Below are 18,325 nucleotides of genomic sequence, written 5' to 3' on the forward strand. Positions count from 1 at the left end.
GCAGAGCACGGAGGCATGGGTGGGTGTAAGGTATCTGCAGCTTGATAGAGTCCCTACCAGATAATGCGCTACCGAAGATAAGTAACTTGTTTGTTGCAGCCTCTACCGAAAATGTAAATGCATTGGGTCTTTAAAAATAGTTACACCTATTGGCTTTACCAATAATTGCAAGCATGCTTTAATGCTCCATAGCTATGCTTAAGATATTCCAGAAGGGAACCTTGTAATTTGTACAGTAGCGTATTAATGGAAAATAATATATTTTGAATCCCGTTTAATTACATTTTAAGGTTATTTTTTTTTTGTTTAACTAGCTACATGCTGTGATAATGCAGTGCTGTTTTTTGGCTTTCAAACTCCTTTTTCATAACAGCCAAGGGATGTCGGGTCTAATATGTGACATTTCCTCTTCTCCTTACTTATTACCCAACAAAATGTTGCATTCTAGGGCTTGTAGTTTCAATTAAGGGTGTGTGAATTTTGCATAATTTGCCTTTGCGTAACTGATTGAAAATACAGAAAAAGTAAAGGAAATTACTCTAAATGCAGAACTGGCATTTGGGTCTGTATTTTAGCGCAAAATGCATCCTCTGATCAATTCTTGGTGCAAGAACCCATATTGTGCAAAAACACAAACGCTGCAAAGAGCAGCCACTTGCATTCTGGTCGCTTGCATAGGCCGGGAGCACTCCTAATTTTTTTTTTTTTTTATCCCAGTCACTGCGTAATTATGCAACATGATGTGATATCATTATTTTGAGAATTTCACATAACAATAGTAACGCCAAATTACACGAGATTCACCAAAGTGAAGGAAATTTCGCCCAGGCCCATTTTAAATATTTAAATTGTAAACCATGCATACAAATCCAAGCAAGCAAAGTACTCTTGGCTTTAAAAAATAAGCCAGGACTAGCTGAAGATCTCAAACGTGGCACAGGAAAACTTGGAACAGAGACTGTGGCTGTATTATAAGAAATAAAATATCCCCAACTATGATTGTCACCTCATATTTCCTTAACCTTATAAAGGCACTCAATTCTGGGACTTCTGCCTCTGTATGGCCCAGTCCTTCTCTGTGACTTGCATTATTGTCCCGTACTGTTGTGGGTACTATATGCTATATAATATGGAATTTGGAAATGCAAACCTCTTATTGTGCACAACTGAGAATTGTTCCTGATTTCCCGAAATTTCTAAGAATTTGACTTGGTTGAAATGTATGTTATCTGTCAATTTAAATATATCTTCAAAGTTGATGCACAAAATAAAGCTGTTGGGTAATTTCTAGTTTGCTCCTGGCTTACCTTTACTTCTTTTCCTCGTTTTAAGCACACTCAAATCTTGTTTTGGCAGCGGTCCAACCCGGTCATTTAAGAGAGTTTTTCTGCTCCGTGGAGAACCTCCAAATAGACGCAGCACTGCCGGCTTCCTTGAAAGTTGACTTTCTTCCGTTTCACGTGGGAAAGCGCTACTGTACTGTCATTCTGATGAACAAAAAGGTAAAAATGATTAATGCACCTTATTGTTTTATGTAAAGGGACTTGCTGCTTGATATATGCTGTGCCTGAGGGTCACTAGTTGGAATCCCTGTAAGGCTAACCCAGACTTGAACCTACCAGAGGTCGGTACATTGAGTACCATTAACGTGGGTGATAATGAAATCTGCAATTAACAGCAAACTACAAAAGTCTGAAGTATAGTGCTGTATAAAAGCATGTTTCTGAGTGATATGCCGCAAGAGACTAGGTGGCATCACCAAATCCACCATTCTAGAAACACAGCACAGGGATTTCATAAAGAAATACATTTAAAAGTTTACAGATACCTACTTATCTTTCTCCAAAATGTCGGAGTACTCTATAGCGGTTAGGAAAACGTTAAAAAACACAGTAAATATAAAACGTTCCCTACTCAATGCATCATTAATATAAGTTTGGATAAAATGGTGTTTAAAACGGTCCTGCTATGAAATGAAATGACAGTAATGGGTAGGAGGAAAATTGAAAATTAGATAATGATGAGTTTAGAAATAAGGCTTTTGAGTTCACTGTCTCCACACTTCTCCTCTACTAGAATGTTAAGAGCCTTCTCATTGCCCCTGCTGTTAGCCATGGGCCTTGGATTTCTGAGGTCGAAGTAAGAGGCACCAAATGCAAAAGTCCTTGCTACAATTTGCCACATGTTTGTGGAGGAGGGGTGATTTTGTTTTAAACACACATTTTTATTAACAATATGTCCTTGTGGTTTTAGAATGTAGCCTGTATGTTTGTATGAGCAAAATATCAAGTTTTTAGCACTGAAGAATTGATGAAATGTTTATAAAAAATCCATTGGGTCTCCGATACGTTCCCTTATTTCAATTTTGCTTGCTAGTCTGTAGCTTGCTTTCGATTACGGTGTGGGAGTCAGCGCTTAATTTGTCAAAGAATGAGTACCGGTACCCAAGGTCAACTCAGAAACCAGTGTCCGGCGCTATTAAAAGTCATTGCGCAGAATACCAAGAGTGGTAACCTTGAATCTATCTCATGCCTCTTTAATCCTGTCAGACACTCCCTGTCACTTTATAACGCTCTCTCAGGTTCCTGCTTTCTCCCGTTGTAACGGGTTTTCCATCTATCTCGTCCTCTTTCTTTCCCCTATGAGTGTTTTTCCCTGTCTTGATCTCGTGAAATGTGTGATCAGGAAAAATAAGTACTGGTCCCCAAAGATAAGTGGCCCCGACTGGTACTCACCGGCTCGAATTAAGCACTGGCACTCGTTTCAATAGCAGACATGAACCCATCAGCTGCACACATGAGAAAGGGAGTAAGAGTCAGCTCAGAAGAGTCAAAGCTTCAGTGCTTTTCTGTTATAAACAGTATTGTCGGTGTAACGTAGTCCTCGGTGGCTGGCGTGCTGCACCCTAAACGTCTCTGAAGCTGTGGTGTGCTTTAAGGAAAGCACAGGTTCTCCAGGCCTGCTTACAACCTATGTGTGAGGGTTGAGTGGGGGAGAGGGAGGAAAGAACTGGGATGTTTGCTTGGTTTTCAGACCTAGGTAAATATAATACATTTATCTGAGTTCTTCAGTCTAAATTAACAATTCTTTAGTGTCCTAAAACATAGAAGGAAATATTAAAACGCTTATCTATTTTCCAGCCTGATATCAAATAGTTACTTAGAAATTATCTTCACAGATAGGCTAAGAATGAGGAATTGCATTTCCTTCTTTCTTTGTTTATATTCAAGACTGTGTACCAGGTTTTCACAATGCCGATTTCTTCTATTCTCAATTCTCCAATTCTCCAAGTTCTTGCTACTTTTATGTACCTGTGGTTATCTGAACCTTTTTTATGGTAATAACTGTCTCATATTCAAATTAGTTTTGTCACTGGCTGCAGACGGATCAGTTCGGTGCCAGGAATTGAGTAGCAAGAAACAAACAGAAGTGATAAAGAAGCTCCACAATAAAAGTTCTCATGCTCTAGGGAAGTCTGTTTCTATCTGTGCCTCCAGAGAACCCGGACCCTGAGCTGCAGAATTTCATCAGCTTTTGTTCTCAACATTTAAACATATTGTTTCTATTTCTGAAGGTGTCTCCTACGAAATCTTCACGGTTGTGTCATACTGCAAACAGAGGTTTGTCACACCCAGTCAGCCTCAGGTGCCTGTGTAGATTGTGTGAACCTATGTCGTCCGAAATGTGTGCTCAAGTGCATCTCAAGAGTGTTTGGGAGAGGCATTGTAAATAAGTTTTGACCTCGATGAAGGACAATTATAGTCCTTCTCCAAATAAACATAAAAAACACTAGGACAAGTGTTTAAAATTATAATAAAAAGTAGACTAGATCCAAATAGTGGCCTTTGTACTTTTCTGATCCTGTGCTGATAGTCGAGGCATTCAGAAAGGTAAGATTTCCTTCTGCTGAAGCCTCCACCTGTCAGATCAGATTTAAAATTTCAAAGAAGATATGCTGGCACTTTTCAAGGTTCTTGTACACCCTTTGGATCCTCTACTGTCCTGCTGCCTTCCTTGTGCTGATTGACCGTCTGTGATGGCTGTGATTGTGATTATCCAAGGTCTGTCCTAATCCACTTTGTGAGCCAACAAAACACAAAGCTTTATCCAAGCCTCTGCAATGTCTTTGACAAAGTTGCTAAGATCAATCTTTAGGCTTCCAAAGGTGATTTCACTACTTATTTTACATTCTTTGAGAGCTAAGCCAGTAAGACCATCTACAGAAGAATGAAATCCTGCAAATTCCACCCACGACAAGTCTGAAACTTGGTTCATCAATATTTTTGGCTCGAATTCAGATGTTTGTCAGCCCACTACCCAATATTCTAGATGACAAAAAGTAAAGTGAGTAACCTGCTTCCATTTATATACAATAATTTCAGCTGACTTTGCAAATTGTCATTGGGGTTCATAACTTAATGAAAATAGAATTTCTGATGGATACAACTACCTGTGGATTCCTCACCTAATGAATACTCCCATGGCGTCAGCATTCAACGGAAATCTTCTTCCTAGTCTCTGCACGTCGACGAGGACGTCACCCTAGCCCACGCGACGCCGTCTGACGTCATACAGGCAATAAGAGGTCCTCGCCGACGTGCCGACGTCAGTTCCCTTTTTTCCGTGCATTCGAAACTGTTATCTTCGAGGGAGCTACTGTTGCTTTTGAAGTTACAGTGTGTTTTTCTGCTGCGTGATTTTTATCTGAGAGTTACTATGTCTCAGAGGAAGTCTGGTTTCAAGCCCTGTCGGGAGTGTGGGGGCAAGATGTCTGTTACGGACCCGCACTCAGACTGTTTATGGTGCTTAAGCTCCGACCACGACGTCGCAACATGTGATTCATGCCAACACATGAATCCCAAGGTCCTAAAAGAGCAAGAGGCTAAACTCTTCATGGCGAAGTCAAAGAGGAAGGAGAAAAAGCATCATAGGAAGTCCTCCTCGCCGAAGACTCATCGGTGCCATCGAGATTCCCGCCGCCGTAGGGATTCACGCCGCCATTCCAGCCAGAGGTCTCGATCGAGGTCGCCTTCGGCTCGGCGTCGTAAGACTTGGGAGGTCAGTCCCACAGTCACTCCACATCCATCGACGCCGTTGCCTTCTCCAGCTTCGCTGACTTCGCCTGGGCAGACATCTTCAGTGATTGAAGTGCCGCAGCCTCAGGTGTTCTCTCCGGCGTCACAGACGTCGAGGCTGGCGTCGGGGTCGCCTTCGATTCAGGCACCCCAGTATCCGGCTTTTCCTGCCCCTGGAGCTGATAATACCGCATTTTTGAATGCGATGTATACCATCTTTCAGCAGATGGCTCCAGGAGGTGCTCCAACTGGTCCTTCGGGGCCATTGGCTTTCACCTTGGGTGCTCCGGCGCCACTAAGGCCAGCACCCTTCATGCCCTTTCTCCCCTTAGGGAATGTGGGTTCGGCGCCAGTGTCGACTCCGGTGTCCACTCCGGTTGCCCCAGAGGTTTCGGCTCCGGAGGTTTCCATCCAGTCGACTTCGGAGTTTCGACCAGTGACTCCGACAGGACCATCGGCTCCGAGACACGCCTCTCTGCATCCGGCTCCTACCTTGGCGTCGAAGCTGCCTGTGGCGCCTGACATGGCGTCGGATGGATCCATGTCGACGCCGCGTATTGAGGAGAGGTTACATTCTAGGAGACGTGCTCTCTGTCTCTTGGAGGAACAGGAATATCAACGGGTCCTGGAAGAAGGAGCGATAGAGGATTCTGGCGAAGGTCTTCATGGACTGGATACAGCTAGTGGGCTGGATACTTCCCCTGAGTGAGACTTGTCATCTCCAGGGGAGTATACTGAGGAGGCAGCCACTTTTCACGCTGTGGTGAGAAAGGCAGCTAACTTTCTTGAATTGCCTTTGCCGGTAGCGGAGGCGAAGCAGAATTTGTTAACTGAGATCCTGCATCCGGCCTCTACTGCAGCGGAGCCTCTTTTACCATTCAATGAGGCTTTGCTTGACCCGGTGTTGGAGGTGTGGAAGAAGCCAGTGTCTTCCCCCGGCTGTTCATAGGGCTGTGGCCAGGAGGTATCGGGCTGCTCCATCTGACCTTGGCTTTCTGTCCAGACACCCTACGCCGGAGAGCTTGGTGGTCCAGGCCTCCTGTTCTTCTAGATCTGCGCCTGGATCTTTTCCAACGGTGCCGGGGGATAGAGACTCCAAGAAGTTGGACTCTCAGTCCAAGAAAATATTCTCATCCTGCAGCATGGCGCTGAAGTCCACCAACGCGTCATGTATCTTGGGGAGGTACATCTATGCTCTTATGGACGAAATAACATCTTCCCATACGGAGCTTCCCCAAGGGCTTTTGAATATCGTCTCCGATGCCCAGGCTGCTGCGACCCAGGTTATCCAATCTGGGTTGGATACGACTGACTCAGTGGCTAGGGCGATGGGCACGGCTGTGGTTGCGAGGAGACAGGCTTGGCTTCGCAACTCAGGGTTCTCTGCGGACGTGCAGTCGACCCTGTTGGACCTCCCGTTTGATGGGGACAAACTGTTTGGGGCCAAGGCGGATTCGGCCCTGGAGAGGTTCAAAGAAAGCCGGGCCACAGCCAAATCATTAGGACTACAAGCCCCTTCTTCTACCTCCTCCAGATTTTTTAGGAGGTTTCGTGGATTTGGACGTGGCTCTTCCTCCTCTTCCTTTCGGGGAAAATTCCAGCAACCCGCCTCTTCTCACCCCTATAGATCATTTAGGGGGAGAGGTAGGGCCCGTTCCAGAGGAGCCTCTCAGCAGCACTCTGCCTCTTCCTCGTCCTCTAGAGGGGTGCAGCAGGGAAAGCAGCCTTAGGCTTCCACCATTTCCCACTCACTCCTCTCCTGTAGGGGGAAGATTACAGCATTTTCTCCACAAGTGGGACACTATTACAACGGACACTTGGGTTATCTGTATTGTGGAGAAAGGCTACACCCTTCCCTTTCGGGAGTTTCCGCCCCCCCTCCCGCCCCGCCCATCTTATTGTTCAGAAGAACACCTCCTGTTGCTAGAACAGGAGGTTCAAGTCCTCCTTTCAAAGGGCGCGGTGGAGTTGGTTCCAGAGCAGGAAAGGGGTCAAGGTTGTTACTCAAGGTACTTCCTGATTCCCAAGAAAGATGGTCGGTTGAGACCGATCCTGGATCTGAGGATCTTGAATTGGTTCCTCAATCAGGAAAAGTTCAAGATGCTGACCCTAGCACAGGTGCTTTTGGCGTTGAACAAAGAAGATTGGATGGTGTCTGTCGACTTGCAGGATGCTTATTTTCATATCCCGATACTCAAGTCGCACAGGAAGTATCTCCGGTTTGTGGTAGGGTCGCAACATTATCAGTTGGCGGTCCTCCCATTTGGTCTTACTTCAGCACCTCGAGTCTTCACGAAGGTGATGTCAGTGGTTGCGGCAGAGCTCAGAAGGAAGGGAATAGCAGTATTCCCTTACTTGGACGACTGGTTGATCAAAGCCAAGTCCCCGGAGCTTGTGTCGTATCATCTGCAGTCAACAACCCAGTTGTTGTTCGACCTGGGCTTTTCGGTGAACGTGCCCAAATCTCACCTGGAGCCCTCTCAGCGCCTCCTGTTCATAGGGGCAGTACTGGATACAACATTGAATCGAGCCTTTCCTCCGCCTCAGCGGGTTCAAGATATTCAGGAATTTGTTCCAATGTTTCGAAATGGAGCGGTAGTTCCAGTCCTCAAGGTCCTTCGTCTGCTCGGTCTGTTTGCCTCCTGCATACTGTTGGTCACGCATGCTCGCTGGCACATGAGGGCTCTTCAGTGGTGCCTCCGAAGGCAGTGGTCTCAACACAAGGGAGATCTAGAAGGTGCTGTCAAGATCTCCAGAGATGCTGCTGTGGACTTGAAGTGGTGGATTGCGAGCAACAATCTTTCACAAGGAAAGCCGTTCGCGCTGTCGCCACCAGTGGCCACGGTCATAACGGATGCTTCCACTCTAGGGTGGGGAGCTCATCTGGGGGATCTGGAGATCAAAGGACTTTGGTCTCCAGAGGAATGGATGTTTCATATCAATCTGTTAGAGTTACGGGCTGTACGTCTGGCTCTCAAGGCCTTCCTCCCTTCCCTTCGTGGTCAGTCGGTACAGGTCCTGACGGACAATACTACCACGATGTGGTACATAAACAAACAGGGAGGAGTAGGGTCGTACCTTCTCTGCAGAGAAGCTCTTCGACTATGGTCCTGGGCAAAGGACCATCAGATTTGCTTGGTAGCAAATCATCTGGCCGGGGTCTTGAATGTACGTGCGGACAGTCTCAGTCGCCATTTTTCGGCCGACCACGAGTGGATCAAGTCCGTTTAATCTTCCAGATGTGGGGGTTTCCTCGGATAGATCTGTTTGCCACTCGGGAGAACGCGCAATGTCCGTTATTCTGTAGCCTCCAGTATCCGGTGCAGGGAGCATTGGGGGACGCGTTTCTGATAACCTGGTGCGACCAGTTGCTTTACGCGTTTCCCCCCATACCCTTGATTCCTCGAGTGTTGAGGAAGATTCGCCAAGACCGGGCTCAAGTAATCTTAATAGCTCCGGATTGGCCAAGGAGGGTGTGGTATTCCGACCTTCTCCAACTCTCGCTGTGCCCTCCGCTCTGTCTCCCTCTCAGGGCAGACCTCCTCTCGCAGTCGCAGGGGCAGGTTTTACACCCCAACCTCCAGAGTCTACACCTACATGCCTGGAGATTGAACGGGGCAACCTGAGTTCCTTCTCTCTCCCGCCTGATGTAGTGGATGTTATATTAGCGGCCAGGCGACACTCCACTAAATCTATCTACGCTAATAGGTGGTCTAAATTTGTTATGTGGTGTGGAGAGAGGCAGATTGATCCTTTACATGCTCATCTATCAGATGTTTTGTCGTTTGCTTTGTCTCTAGCGCAGAAAGGTTGTGCAGTGGCTACCATTAAAGGTTATTTGTCTGCCCTGTCAGCCTTCATTTGTCTTCCAGATCAACCATCGTTATTTAAATCCCCTATTGTTCTCAGATTCTTGAAAGGTCTTTTAAATAAATATCCTCCAAAACCATTTGTTATGCCCCAATGGGATTTGTCCTTGGTCCTTACTTTCCTTATGGGGTCCCCTTTTGAGCCTATGCATTCTTGCCCCTTAAGGTATTTGGTTATTAAAACAGTCTTCCTGGTGGCTATAACATCTGCAAGGAGAGTGAGTGAGTTGCAAGCCTTATCGGTAAAACCCCCTTATACAACTTTTTATGGGGATAAGGTGGTGTTGAGGACCAAGGCTGCTTTCCTCCCGAAGGTTGTTTCACCCTTCCATTTGGCCCAGACAATTACTTTGTCTACGTTCTATCCTCCGCCTCATCCTTCAAAGGAGGAAGAGAGACTACATCGATTGGACCCAAAGAGGGCGTTAAGCTTCTACATGGATAGAACGAAGGACTTCAGGCTGGAGGATCAGCTGTTCATCGGATACGTGGGCAAGAAGAGAGGAAAGGCAGTCCACAAGAGAACACTCTCCAGGTGGGTTGTTCTTTGCATTAAAATCTGTTACTCTTTGGCAAAGAAGGATCCTCCTGATGGCATTAGAGCTCATTCCACCAGAGCTAAGTCGGCCACTACGGCCTTGGCCAGGGGTGTTCCTGTGGTCAACATCTGCAAGGCCGCAACTTGGTCGTCCCTTCACACTTTTGCGAAACATTATTGTTTGGACTCTGAGGTCAGAAGGGACGGCCATTTTGCACGGTCAGTGCTGCAGGATTTCTTGGTTTGACCATTACGGCACCCACCACCGGGAGTGGTACTGCTTTGGGACTCTATTCATTAGGTGAGGAATCCACAGGTAGTTGTATCCATCAGAAGAACGAGTTACTTACCTTCGGTAACGACTTTTCTGGTGGATACATTAGCTACCTGTGGATTCCTCACGGTCCCACCCGCCTCCCCGTTGCCTTTCTGGTCTTACCAAATAATCCATGAGTGCACTCCTCTTGGTCTTCAAGGTTGCAATAGATGTTGTATATATGGATACTTGTATATAATTATATGTGTGTATATATATATATATATGTATATATCTTTGTGTATATACATGATTTGCATATATTGTTTGTTTAAAAAAAAAAAAAAGAGAGTTATATTAATTCTACTGCCATTTTATTGCAATGTTGTGTATTTTACAATGTTATGGGATGTTGCCTTGCTTTTTCATTGCATTGGGTCATTCATTGCATTGGGTTATTGTTCTCATGCACGTAAAAAATGTTGGTACTGACGTCGGCACGTCGGCGAGGACCTCATATTGCCTGTATGACGTCAGACGGCGTCGCGTGGGCTAGGGTGACGTCCTCGTCGACGTGCAGAGACTAGGAAGAAGATTTCCGTTGAATGCTGACGCCATGGGAGTATTCATTAGGTGAGGAATCCACAGGTAGCTAATGTATCCACCAGAAAAGTCGTTACCGAAGGTAAGTAACTCGTTCTTCAGGTCCCTTATGGACCCACTTCAGCCAAGCATGCCCATTTTTGTGTTATCATTAAAGGGGGCAGAAACACAGTAATTCCGCTATGCTTACTTCAGTCAAAATCTACCCTGACAGTGTAGATGTTGAACAATAAGCAAACCTTTGACTCCATCATTCCTTATATTAAGATGCTTATCAAAAATGTGCATAAAGTATTGGAGAAACCTCAAACTGTTACAGCAGCAGACCTGAACATTAAGACCAGGTTTTCTAATCTTCCAATCCAGCCCAGAGTTTTTGGTAATCCAGGTCTCATGCTGTAGCTTAGGCAGAACACAGTGTAGGAGGCTGGCATGGCTTGTAGTGGGTACCAAGGGGTACTTACACCTTGCACCAGGTCCAGGTATCCCTTATTAGTGTAGAGGAGTGTCTAGCAGCTTAGGCTGATAGAAAAGGTAGGTTAGCAGAGCAGCTTACGCTGAACTAGGAGGCGTGTAAAGCTCCTACTATACCACTGGTGTCATATGCACAATATCATAAGAAAGCACAATACACAGATATACTAAAAATAAAGGTACTTTATTTTTATGACAATATGCCAAAGTATCTCAGTGAGTATCCTCAGTATGAGGATAGCAAATATACACAAGATATATGTACACAATACCAAAATATGCAGTAATAGCAATAGAAAACAGTGCAAGCAATGTATAGTCACAATAGAATGCAATGGGGGCACATAGGGCTAGGGGCAACACAAACCATATACTCTAGAAGTGGAATGCGAACCACGAATGGACCCCAAACCTATGTGACCTTGTAAAGGGTCGCTGGGACTGTAAGAAAACAGTGAGGGTTAGAAAAATAGCCCACCCCAAGACCCTGAAAAGTGGGTGCAAAGTGCACCTAAGTTCCCCAGAGAGCACAGAAGTTGTGATAGGGGAATTCTGCCAGGAAGACAAACACCAGCAATGCAACAACGATGGATTTCCAGACAAGGGTACCTGTGGAACAAGGGGACCAAGTCCAAGAGTCACGATCAAGTCGGGAGTGGGCAGATGCCCAGGAAATGCCAGCTGTTAGTGCAAAGAAGCTGCCACCGGATGGTAGAAGCTGTGGATTCTGCAAGAACGACAAGGGCTAGAAACTTCCCCTTTGGAGGATGGATGACCCACGTCGTGAAGAAGCTTGCAGAGGTGTTTCCGTGCAGAAAGACCGCAAACAAGCCTTGCTAGCTGCAAGGGTCGCAGTTAAGATTTTTGGATGCTGCTGTGGCCCAGGAGGGACCAGGATGTCGCCAATTGCGTGAGGAGACAGAGGGGGCGTCCAGCAAGACAAAGAGCCCACTCAGAAGCAAGCAGCACCCGCAGAAGTGCCGGAACAGGCACTACGAAGTAGAGTGAACCGGAGCTCACCCGAAGTCACAAAGGAGGGTCCCACGACGCCGGAGGACAACTCAGGAGGTCGTGCACTGCAGGTTAGAGTGCCGGGGACCCAGGCTTGGCTGTGCACAAAGGAAATCCTGGAAGAGTGCACAGGAGCCGGAGCAGCTGCAAATCACGCGGTTCCCAGCAATGCAGTCTAGCGTGGGGAGGCAAGGACTTACCTCCGCCAAACTTGGACTGAAGAGTCACTGGACTGTGGGAGTCACTTGGTTGCTGAGTTCAAGGGACCTCGCTCGTCGTGCTGAGAGGAGACCCAGAGGACCGGCGATGCAGTCTTTTGGTGCCTGCGGTTGCAGGGGGAAGATTTCGTCGACCCACGAGAGATTTCTTCGGAGCTTCTAGTGCAGAGAGGAGGCAGACTACCCCCACAGCATGCACCACCAGAAAAACAGTCGAGAAGGCGGCCGGATCAGCGTTACAAGGTCGCAGTAGTCGTCTTTGCTACTTTGTTGCAGTTTTGCATGCTTCCAGAGCAGCCAGCGGTCGATTCCTTGGCAGAAGGTGAAGAGAGAGATGCAGAGGAACTCTGATGAGCTCTTGCATTCGTTATCTAAAGAATTCCCCAAAGCAGAGACCCTAAATAGCCAGAAAAGGAGGTTTGGCTACTTAGGAAGGAGGATAGGCTAGCAACACAGGTAAGAGCCTATCAGAAGGAGTCTCTGATGTCACCTGCTGGCCCTGGCCACTCAGAGCAGTCCAGTGTGCCAGTAGCACCTCTGTTTCCAAGATGGCAGAGGTCTGGAGCACACTGGAGGCTCTCTGGGCACGTCCCAGGGGAGGTGCAGGTCAGGGGAGTGGTCACTCCCCTTTCCTTTGTCCAGTTTCGCGCCAGAGCAGGGCTAGGGGATCCCTGAACTGGTGTAGACTGGCTTATGCAGAGATGGGCACCATCTGTGGCCATCAAAGCATTTCCAGAGGCTGGGGGAGGCTACTCCTCCCCAGCCCAGACACCTTTTTCCAAAGGGAGAGGGTGTAACACCCTCTCTCTGAGGAAGTCCTTTGTTCTGCCTTCCTGGGCCAAGCCTGGCTGGACCCCAGGAGGGCAGAAACCTGTCTGAGGGGTTGGCAGCAGCAGCAGCTGCAGTGAAACCCCGGGAAAGGTAGTTTGGCAGTACCCGGGTCTGTGCTAGAGACTCAGGGGATCGTGGAATTGTCTCCCCAATGCCAGAATTGGGGTGACAATTCCATGATCTTAGACATGTTACATGGCCATACAAACAAGAGTCGTAGCACTCGTGGTATAAAGACAGAGTTAGAAGTTGTTCGTATGTTCAGTATTCTTCGTAAATTATCAACCAAACTTTTGTTTATATCACAATCCGAGTTTTATTAGTACTGTTCAACAATCCTCCACAAGAACAGCTTATTCGTTACATGGCCATGTTCGGAGTTACCATTGTGACGCTATACATATGTAGTGACATATGTATAGTGCACGCGTGTAATGGTGTCCCAGCACTCACAAAGTCCGGGGAATTTGCCCTGAACAATGTGGGAGCACCTTGGCTAGTGCCAGGGTGCCCACACACTAAGTAACTTAGCACCCAACCTTTACCAGGTAAAGGTTAGACATATAGGTGACTTATAAGTTACTTAAGTGCAGTGGTAAATGGCTGTGAAATAACGTGGACGTTATTTCACTCAGGCTGCAGTGGCAGGCCTGTGTAAGAATTGTCAGAGCTCCCTATGGGTGGCAAAAGAAATGCTGCAGCCCATAGGGATCTCCTGGAACCCCAATACCCTGGGTACCTCAGTACCATATACTAGGGAATTATAAGGGTGTTCCAGTATGCCAATATGAATTGGTGAAATTGGTCACTAGCCTGTTAGTGACAATTTGTAAAGAGAGAGCATAACCACTGAGGTTCTGGTTAGCAGAGCCTCAGTGAGACAGTTAGGCATCACACAGGGAACACATATATAGGTCACAAACTTATGAGCACTGGGGTCCTGACTAGCAGGGTCCCAGTGACACATAACAAACATACTGAAAACATATGGTTTTCACTATGAGCACTGGGCCCTGGTTAGCAGGATCCCAGTGAGACAGTGAAAACACCCTGACATACACTCACAAACAGGCCAAAAGTGGGGGTAACAAGGCTAGAAAGAGGCTACTTTCTCACACACAGTCCTTTATGTTCCTTAAGATAAGGATTTCAAATACCTTAATGCACTTTGTCACAAGTTTTTTTTGGATCAGATACCCTGGGGTTGAGAGCCACTCATGGTACATGTCATCTTTTGAGATACTCCTTTGCTGTGCAAATGATGGCTACTCTGGCATTCTCCAGTTTGTATGACTCATTGAGAATTTATGACCTTATACACAATGACATCTATGATTCCATGCAAGTCGTGCAAACAAGCATTGATATGGTAGACGTAGTTTCTTACTCTGTGGTTACTGAAATCATACTATGTTGCAAAGTGAGCCTGAAGACAATTGAGTTCTCTATTGACCTCGAGGGGCAATTGTTTTTTTTTGTGTTTTTCATAGAGAGTGAATTTTTGTGGAGAAGGCATAACATTTCTATCAAGTTACAAAAAGTGCTGCAAAACTAAAGTCCCTGCTTTTCACCCCATTAAATGCTTCCATCATTAGTATCTCAAATTTAATATAGTTATTACTTAAATACACAGCACCAACTTTCTGCAATAGTTTTTTTTGCCCTCGTCTATTGAAACGCAGGGGCCCGACAACCCATTACACAGTATGCCTGAGGTTTATGTTGCGTTATGAGCACTGCCTGTTTCCACTTCTCCTGTTTGATCTGGTGTCCTACATGTGTATTATAACTAAGATTATGGCTGTGATGATGGCCCACTTGCACAGTCAGTACCGCTATCTGAATGACTGAAAGGGCATTTGATTGCTAAGAATATCACCCCCAAATTTGCTTTGGTGGTCCAGCCCTGCGCAGTCACACTTTATCATAAACTTGGCTTCCCAGTAAATGATAAATCCCATCTGCAGATTCCTTGATTGAACACCTTCCCTGACAATAGACTGCATCTGAAAATGTTTCTATAGCCATCCCCATCATCAAAGCCTGGTACTGTCCTTTGACGTCGCAGATGAACAATTTTCCATAGCCATATACATCACTGATGCAGTTTGCATCCCATGACATTCCATGAAGTTTAAAGACTGTGCCTAAACTACATGAAAGAAACTTGCCCATTGGTGAACCACTTCCCTTTTTTCTGTTCCTTCATCTATACATGACTTGGAGCTGCTGAGTTTTCTCCATTTCTCATTCAATGTCTGTTGATTACTTTTTTGATTTTTGGGATATGCTCCCTCCAAAGTCATCATTATTAAGCCATGCCGCAAGCGCGGTCATCCAGTGTCAGTCATGGATATGTACTGGAGCATTTTGTGATGCATAAGCAATTCTAATGATGTTGCATCTTGCTCTTTGTGTACTCTTATGCACCTGAAGGAAATTTGGGAGAAGGAGGCCAAGTTGATGGTGGCTTCCCTGAAAAGCATGTTTTATTTATATTAAACAAGTAGGACTCATACCCATTCTTGCTCATGGAGTCATTCTTTATACAGGAGACATAAAAACATATGAACGGATACTACAGATATACTCATGGCTAGAAAAGAAATAAAGGTCCAATGAGACAACTTCTTTCGCTGAACCTATTTCAGGTCTGGAACTTTTATAGAAATATGCTTTCTCTACAGCCTATTCGTTAGTAGAGAAAGTTTAAGAGTTCAAACAGATCATGCTTGAGATCTTTATTAGGGGCCCCAATGGGACATTTCTTTCAGTCATCATACTTTTTGTGAAGTTTCCTCTGGCCATTGTGATTCTGGTGACTTTCGCTTTGGTGCCGGACATGACCTCTTAGAATGCTGTGGTAATGTTTTCAGGTCCAAAAATGATTATGATGCAGAAGAATGATATTACATTGGAGAAGTATGTTCTGAGGCACTGTGTGACATAGAATGTGTAGTTTTCATCATCTGCTTTGAAATCTGCTCCAGCGATGGGCCGTTCACTTTTTTCTAAATTCAGCTTCACATTGATATTTCCAGAAAGTTCTACACCTGCTATTAAAAGCTCTAACCAAGTAATGCAACATTTATTTGGGTCAGAGTCTGATCCTATCTAAATACCAGATTGTTCTAGGGAAAGAGTTGAGGATGGTGATATTGAGGATGAATTGCTTATTACATTGGACATGATACTGTTCTGTTAGTTGATTTGCAAAATGCTAGTTGACTTGAAATGTCCGCTGAGGTAAATTTTCAAGTTCCAAGAGGACCTATTTCAGCTGAACAAGTACACTTTGCGGTGAGGTTGGCAATCCATATGCATACAGTGGAACCCAAATCCTATTTATTCACCAATATATGGCTGGAAATTAAACTTCAGGGTGTGCTTTGCCTCTAAATGATGTGGAAATGGGTCAAGTGTTGAGTTCTTGGTATAGACAACAGTTGAACTTAGCCGTGTCTAAGAGCTGTTCTTTCTGATCCACCACACGTAACTTCTTATACCATTACTGGGAGTTTGATTGTTCAGGCCTTGGCTTAGGCATTGATGTATGAATCTTTTTCTGCCATTGCACGTGACGGGAAATTGAAGAAATGGGACACATTGCATATGAAGGTATTAACTTTAGCCAGTGCGCCACTGAATCATCTAATACAGGCTATTTCCTTCTAAGGTACTACTACGATTTGTGGGAAATTACAGGTTTGGTAGTTCCAAGCTTTCCAGAACTCATGAAGAAGTTCTTTTTAGGTCGTGTTGTAATCTGTCTGTGGGCTTTTTACCACAACACGTCCATCACTATCACTCATTTATGGGCTTGCCTTTCAAAAATTCTTTGTTATCATTGTTAAATGCTTTACGTTTGTCCTTCCTTGGGGCAGTTTTGTTACCGCGTTGGCCATCGACCCTGTTATATGGATGATTCCACATTTGATGATATGTTTGACTGCGAGTGAACTTCTTTTTCCTTTTGTGTCTCTCCTACGCGCTCACGGTGGCCATGGTGCTTTGAATTGGCTCACTTATGTCAACTGTTTTACTTTTAATTTTCAATTTATGTGGCAAGAAAAGTCCATTTAGGAATTTACAATGCTAATAGCTCTAACTCGAGCAAATGTGAGACCCACTCCATTGCAAATTTTTGTTGAGTTTGGTAAGGATATTGTTAATGTGTCCAAAAATGTTGTGTGGACTGGATCGAGTTGATTCTATGGCTCGTCAGCCGTTGTCCTGCAAAGGCAAACTTGAATGAGCACAAATGGATTTCAGGGGATGTCCAGTCTCAGTTGTTGGACATGGATTTTAACTGGCAGCAGTTTTTAGAGGAAGGTCTAATGAGACGTTGAATAGAGAGGAGCAGGGATAAACCATGGCTGTATCGCTGGTTCTTTCCTCCACAGTAAAACACGTCAGTGCTGTTCCAGTAGCTTCCTTGTCCGTATTTACAAGTACAGCAGAAACTAGACACAATACATTACAGCATCTGAAATAGCAGCTATCTCAGCAAAGAATCAGGAAACATCAGGCAGCAGAATGTGTTGCCATCTTCATTGATTCCAACTGTCATTGTTTTGGCTTCAAGGAATTGAAGGATACCCTCAGACCAATGTGTCTTGCAAATAGTGCCAGAGTTATACTTTGCCATTCATTTGAGTTCTCTGGCTGTTCCTCCAAATCCATCATCCTTATCAACACACATGCATACATATTTATGAAAGAAGTAGCAGATGTTTTAGCAAAGGTAACTATAAAAGTAGTTTATTGGTCTCAAAGCAGGCAGGGTTGTTATTCACATTACTTTGTTACCAAGGAAAGAAGGAGGAGATTAAGACCTATTTTGGACTCAAGGTCTGTCAAAAGGTTTTTCAGGAAACCAAAGTTGAAAATTGTTGTTATTATTCAAATTGTTAGAACTCTGCAGGGTCAGGATTAGTTGGTCTTGTTGGATCTTCCAGATAGATAGTTTCCTATTCCTATAGCTCAATATCATAGGACATTTAAGAGGTATACTGTAGCAGGTAGATATAAATGATTTGCTATCGTTCCTTTTGTGTTGGGCATGGCCCCTTGAGTCATTTCAAAAGTTCTGGATGTGGTGGTATCTTAACTCTGTGGATAGGACATTTATTGTACTGGCTTCTGCAGACCTCTTCACCAGAGTTGTTGTTAAAGAATCTTGCAGATACACTTTTTGTTTTGATATACCAAGTTTTTTTGGTGAATTACAAGAACTCACCTCCAGTTCCAGCCTTTAGAGCTCAATTCATAGGTGATGTATTGGATACTTTGCTCATGAGGAATTTTACTCCAATAAAGAGGTTACTCTCCATTGTTACAATGGTGAGTAGGTCGCAGAACTTCATCCGAAGAGATGAGGCCAGAATAGATGTTGCTAGATTTGATGATGAATTTGACCATCTCTGTGTAATGCAGGCTTGTCTTGAATG

General features: G+C 45.1%; 1 protein-coding gene across 1 annotated transcript in view; it reads left to right on the forward strand.

Annotated features, from left to right (window-relative positions):
• The window catches only part of CFAP47 (cilia and flagella associated protein 47), a 2,216,809-nt gene that overhangs the window by 901,164 nt on the left and 1,297,320 nt on the right, over nt 1-18,325 (forward strand). Inside the window, exon 42 of the mRNA XM_069204610.1 lies at nt 1,357-1,502. Within this exon, the coding sequence (XP_069060711.1) occupies nt 1,357-1,502 (146 nt within the window). The remainder of the gene's footprint in view (nt 1-1,356; nt 1,503-18,325) is intronic.

Source organism: Pleurodeles waltl, chromosome 8 (assembly GCF_031143425.1).
Source record: "Pleurodeles waltl isolate 20211129_DDA chromosome 8, aPleWal1.hap1.20221129, whole genome shotgun sequence".
Taxonomy (NCBI): Eukaryota; Metazoa; Chordata; class Amphibia; order Caudata; family Salamandridae; genus Pleurodeles; species Pleurodeles waltl.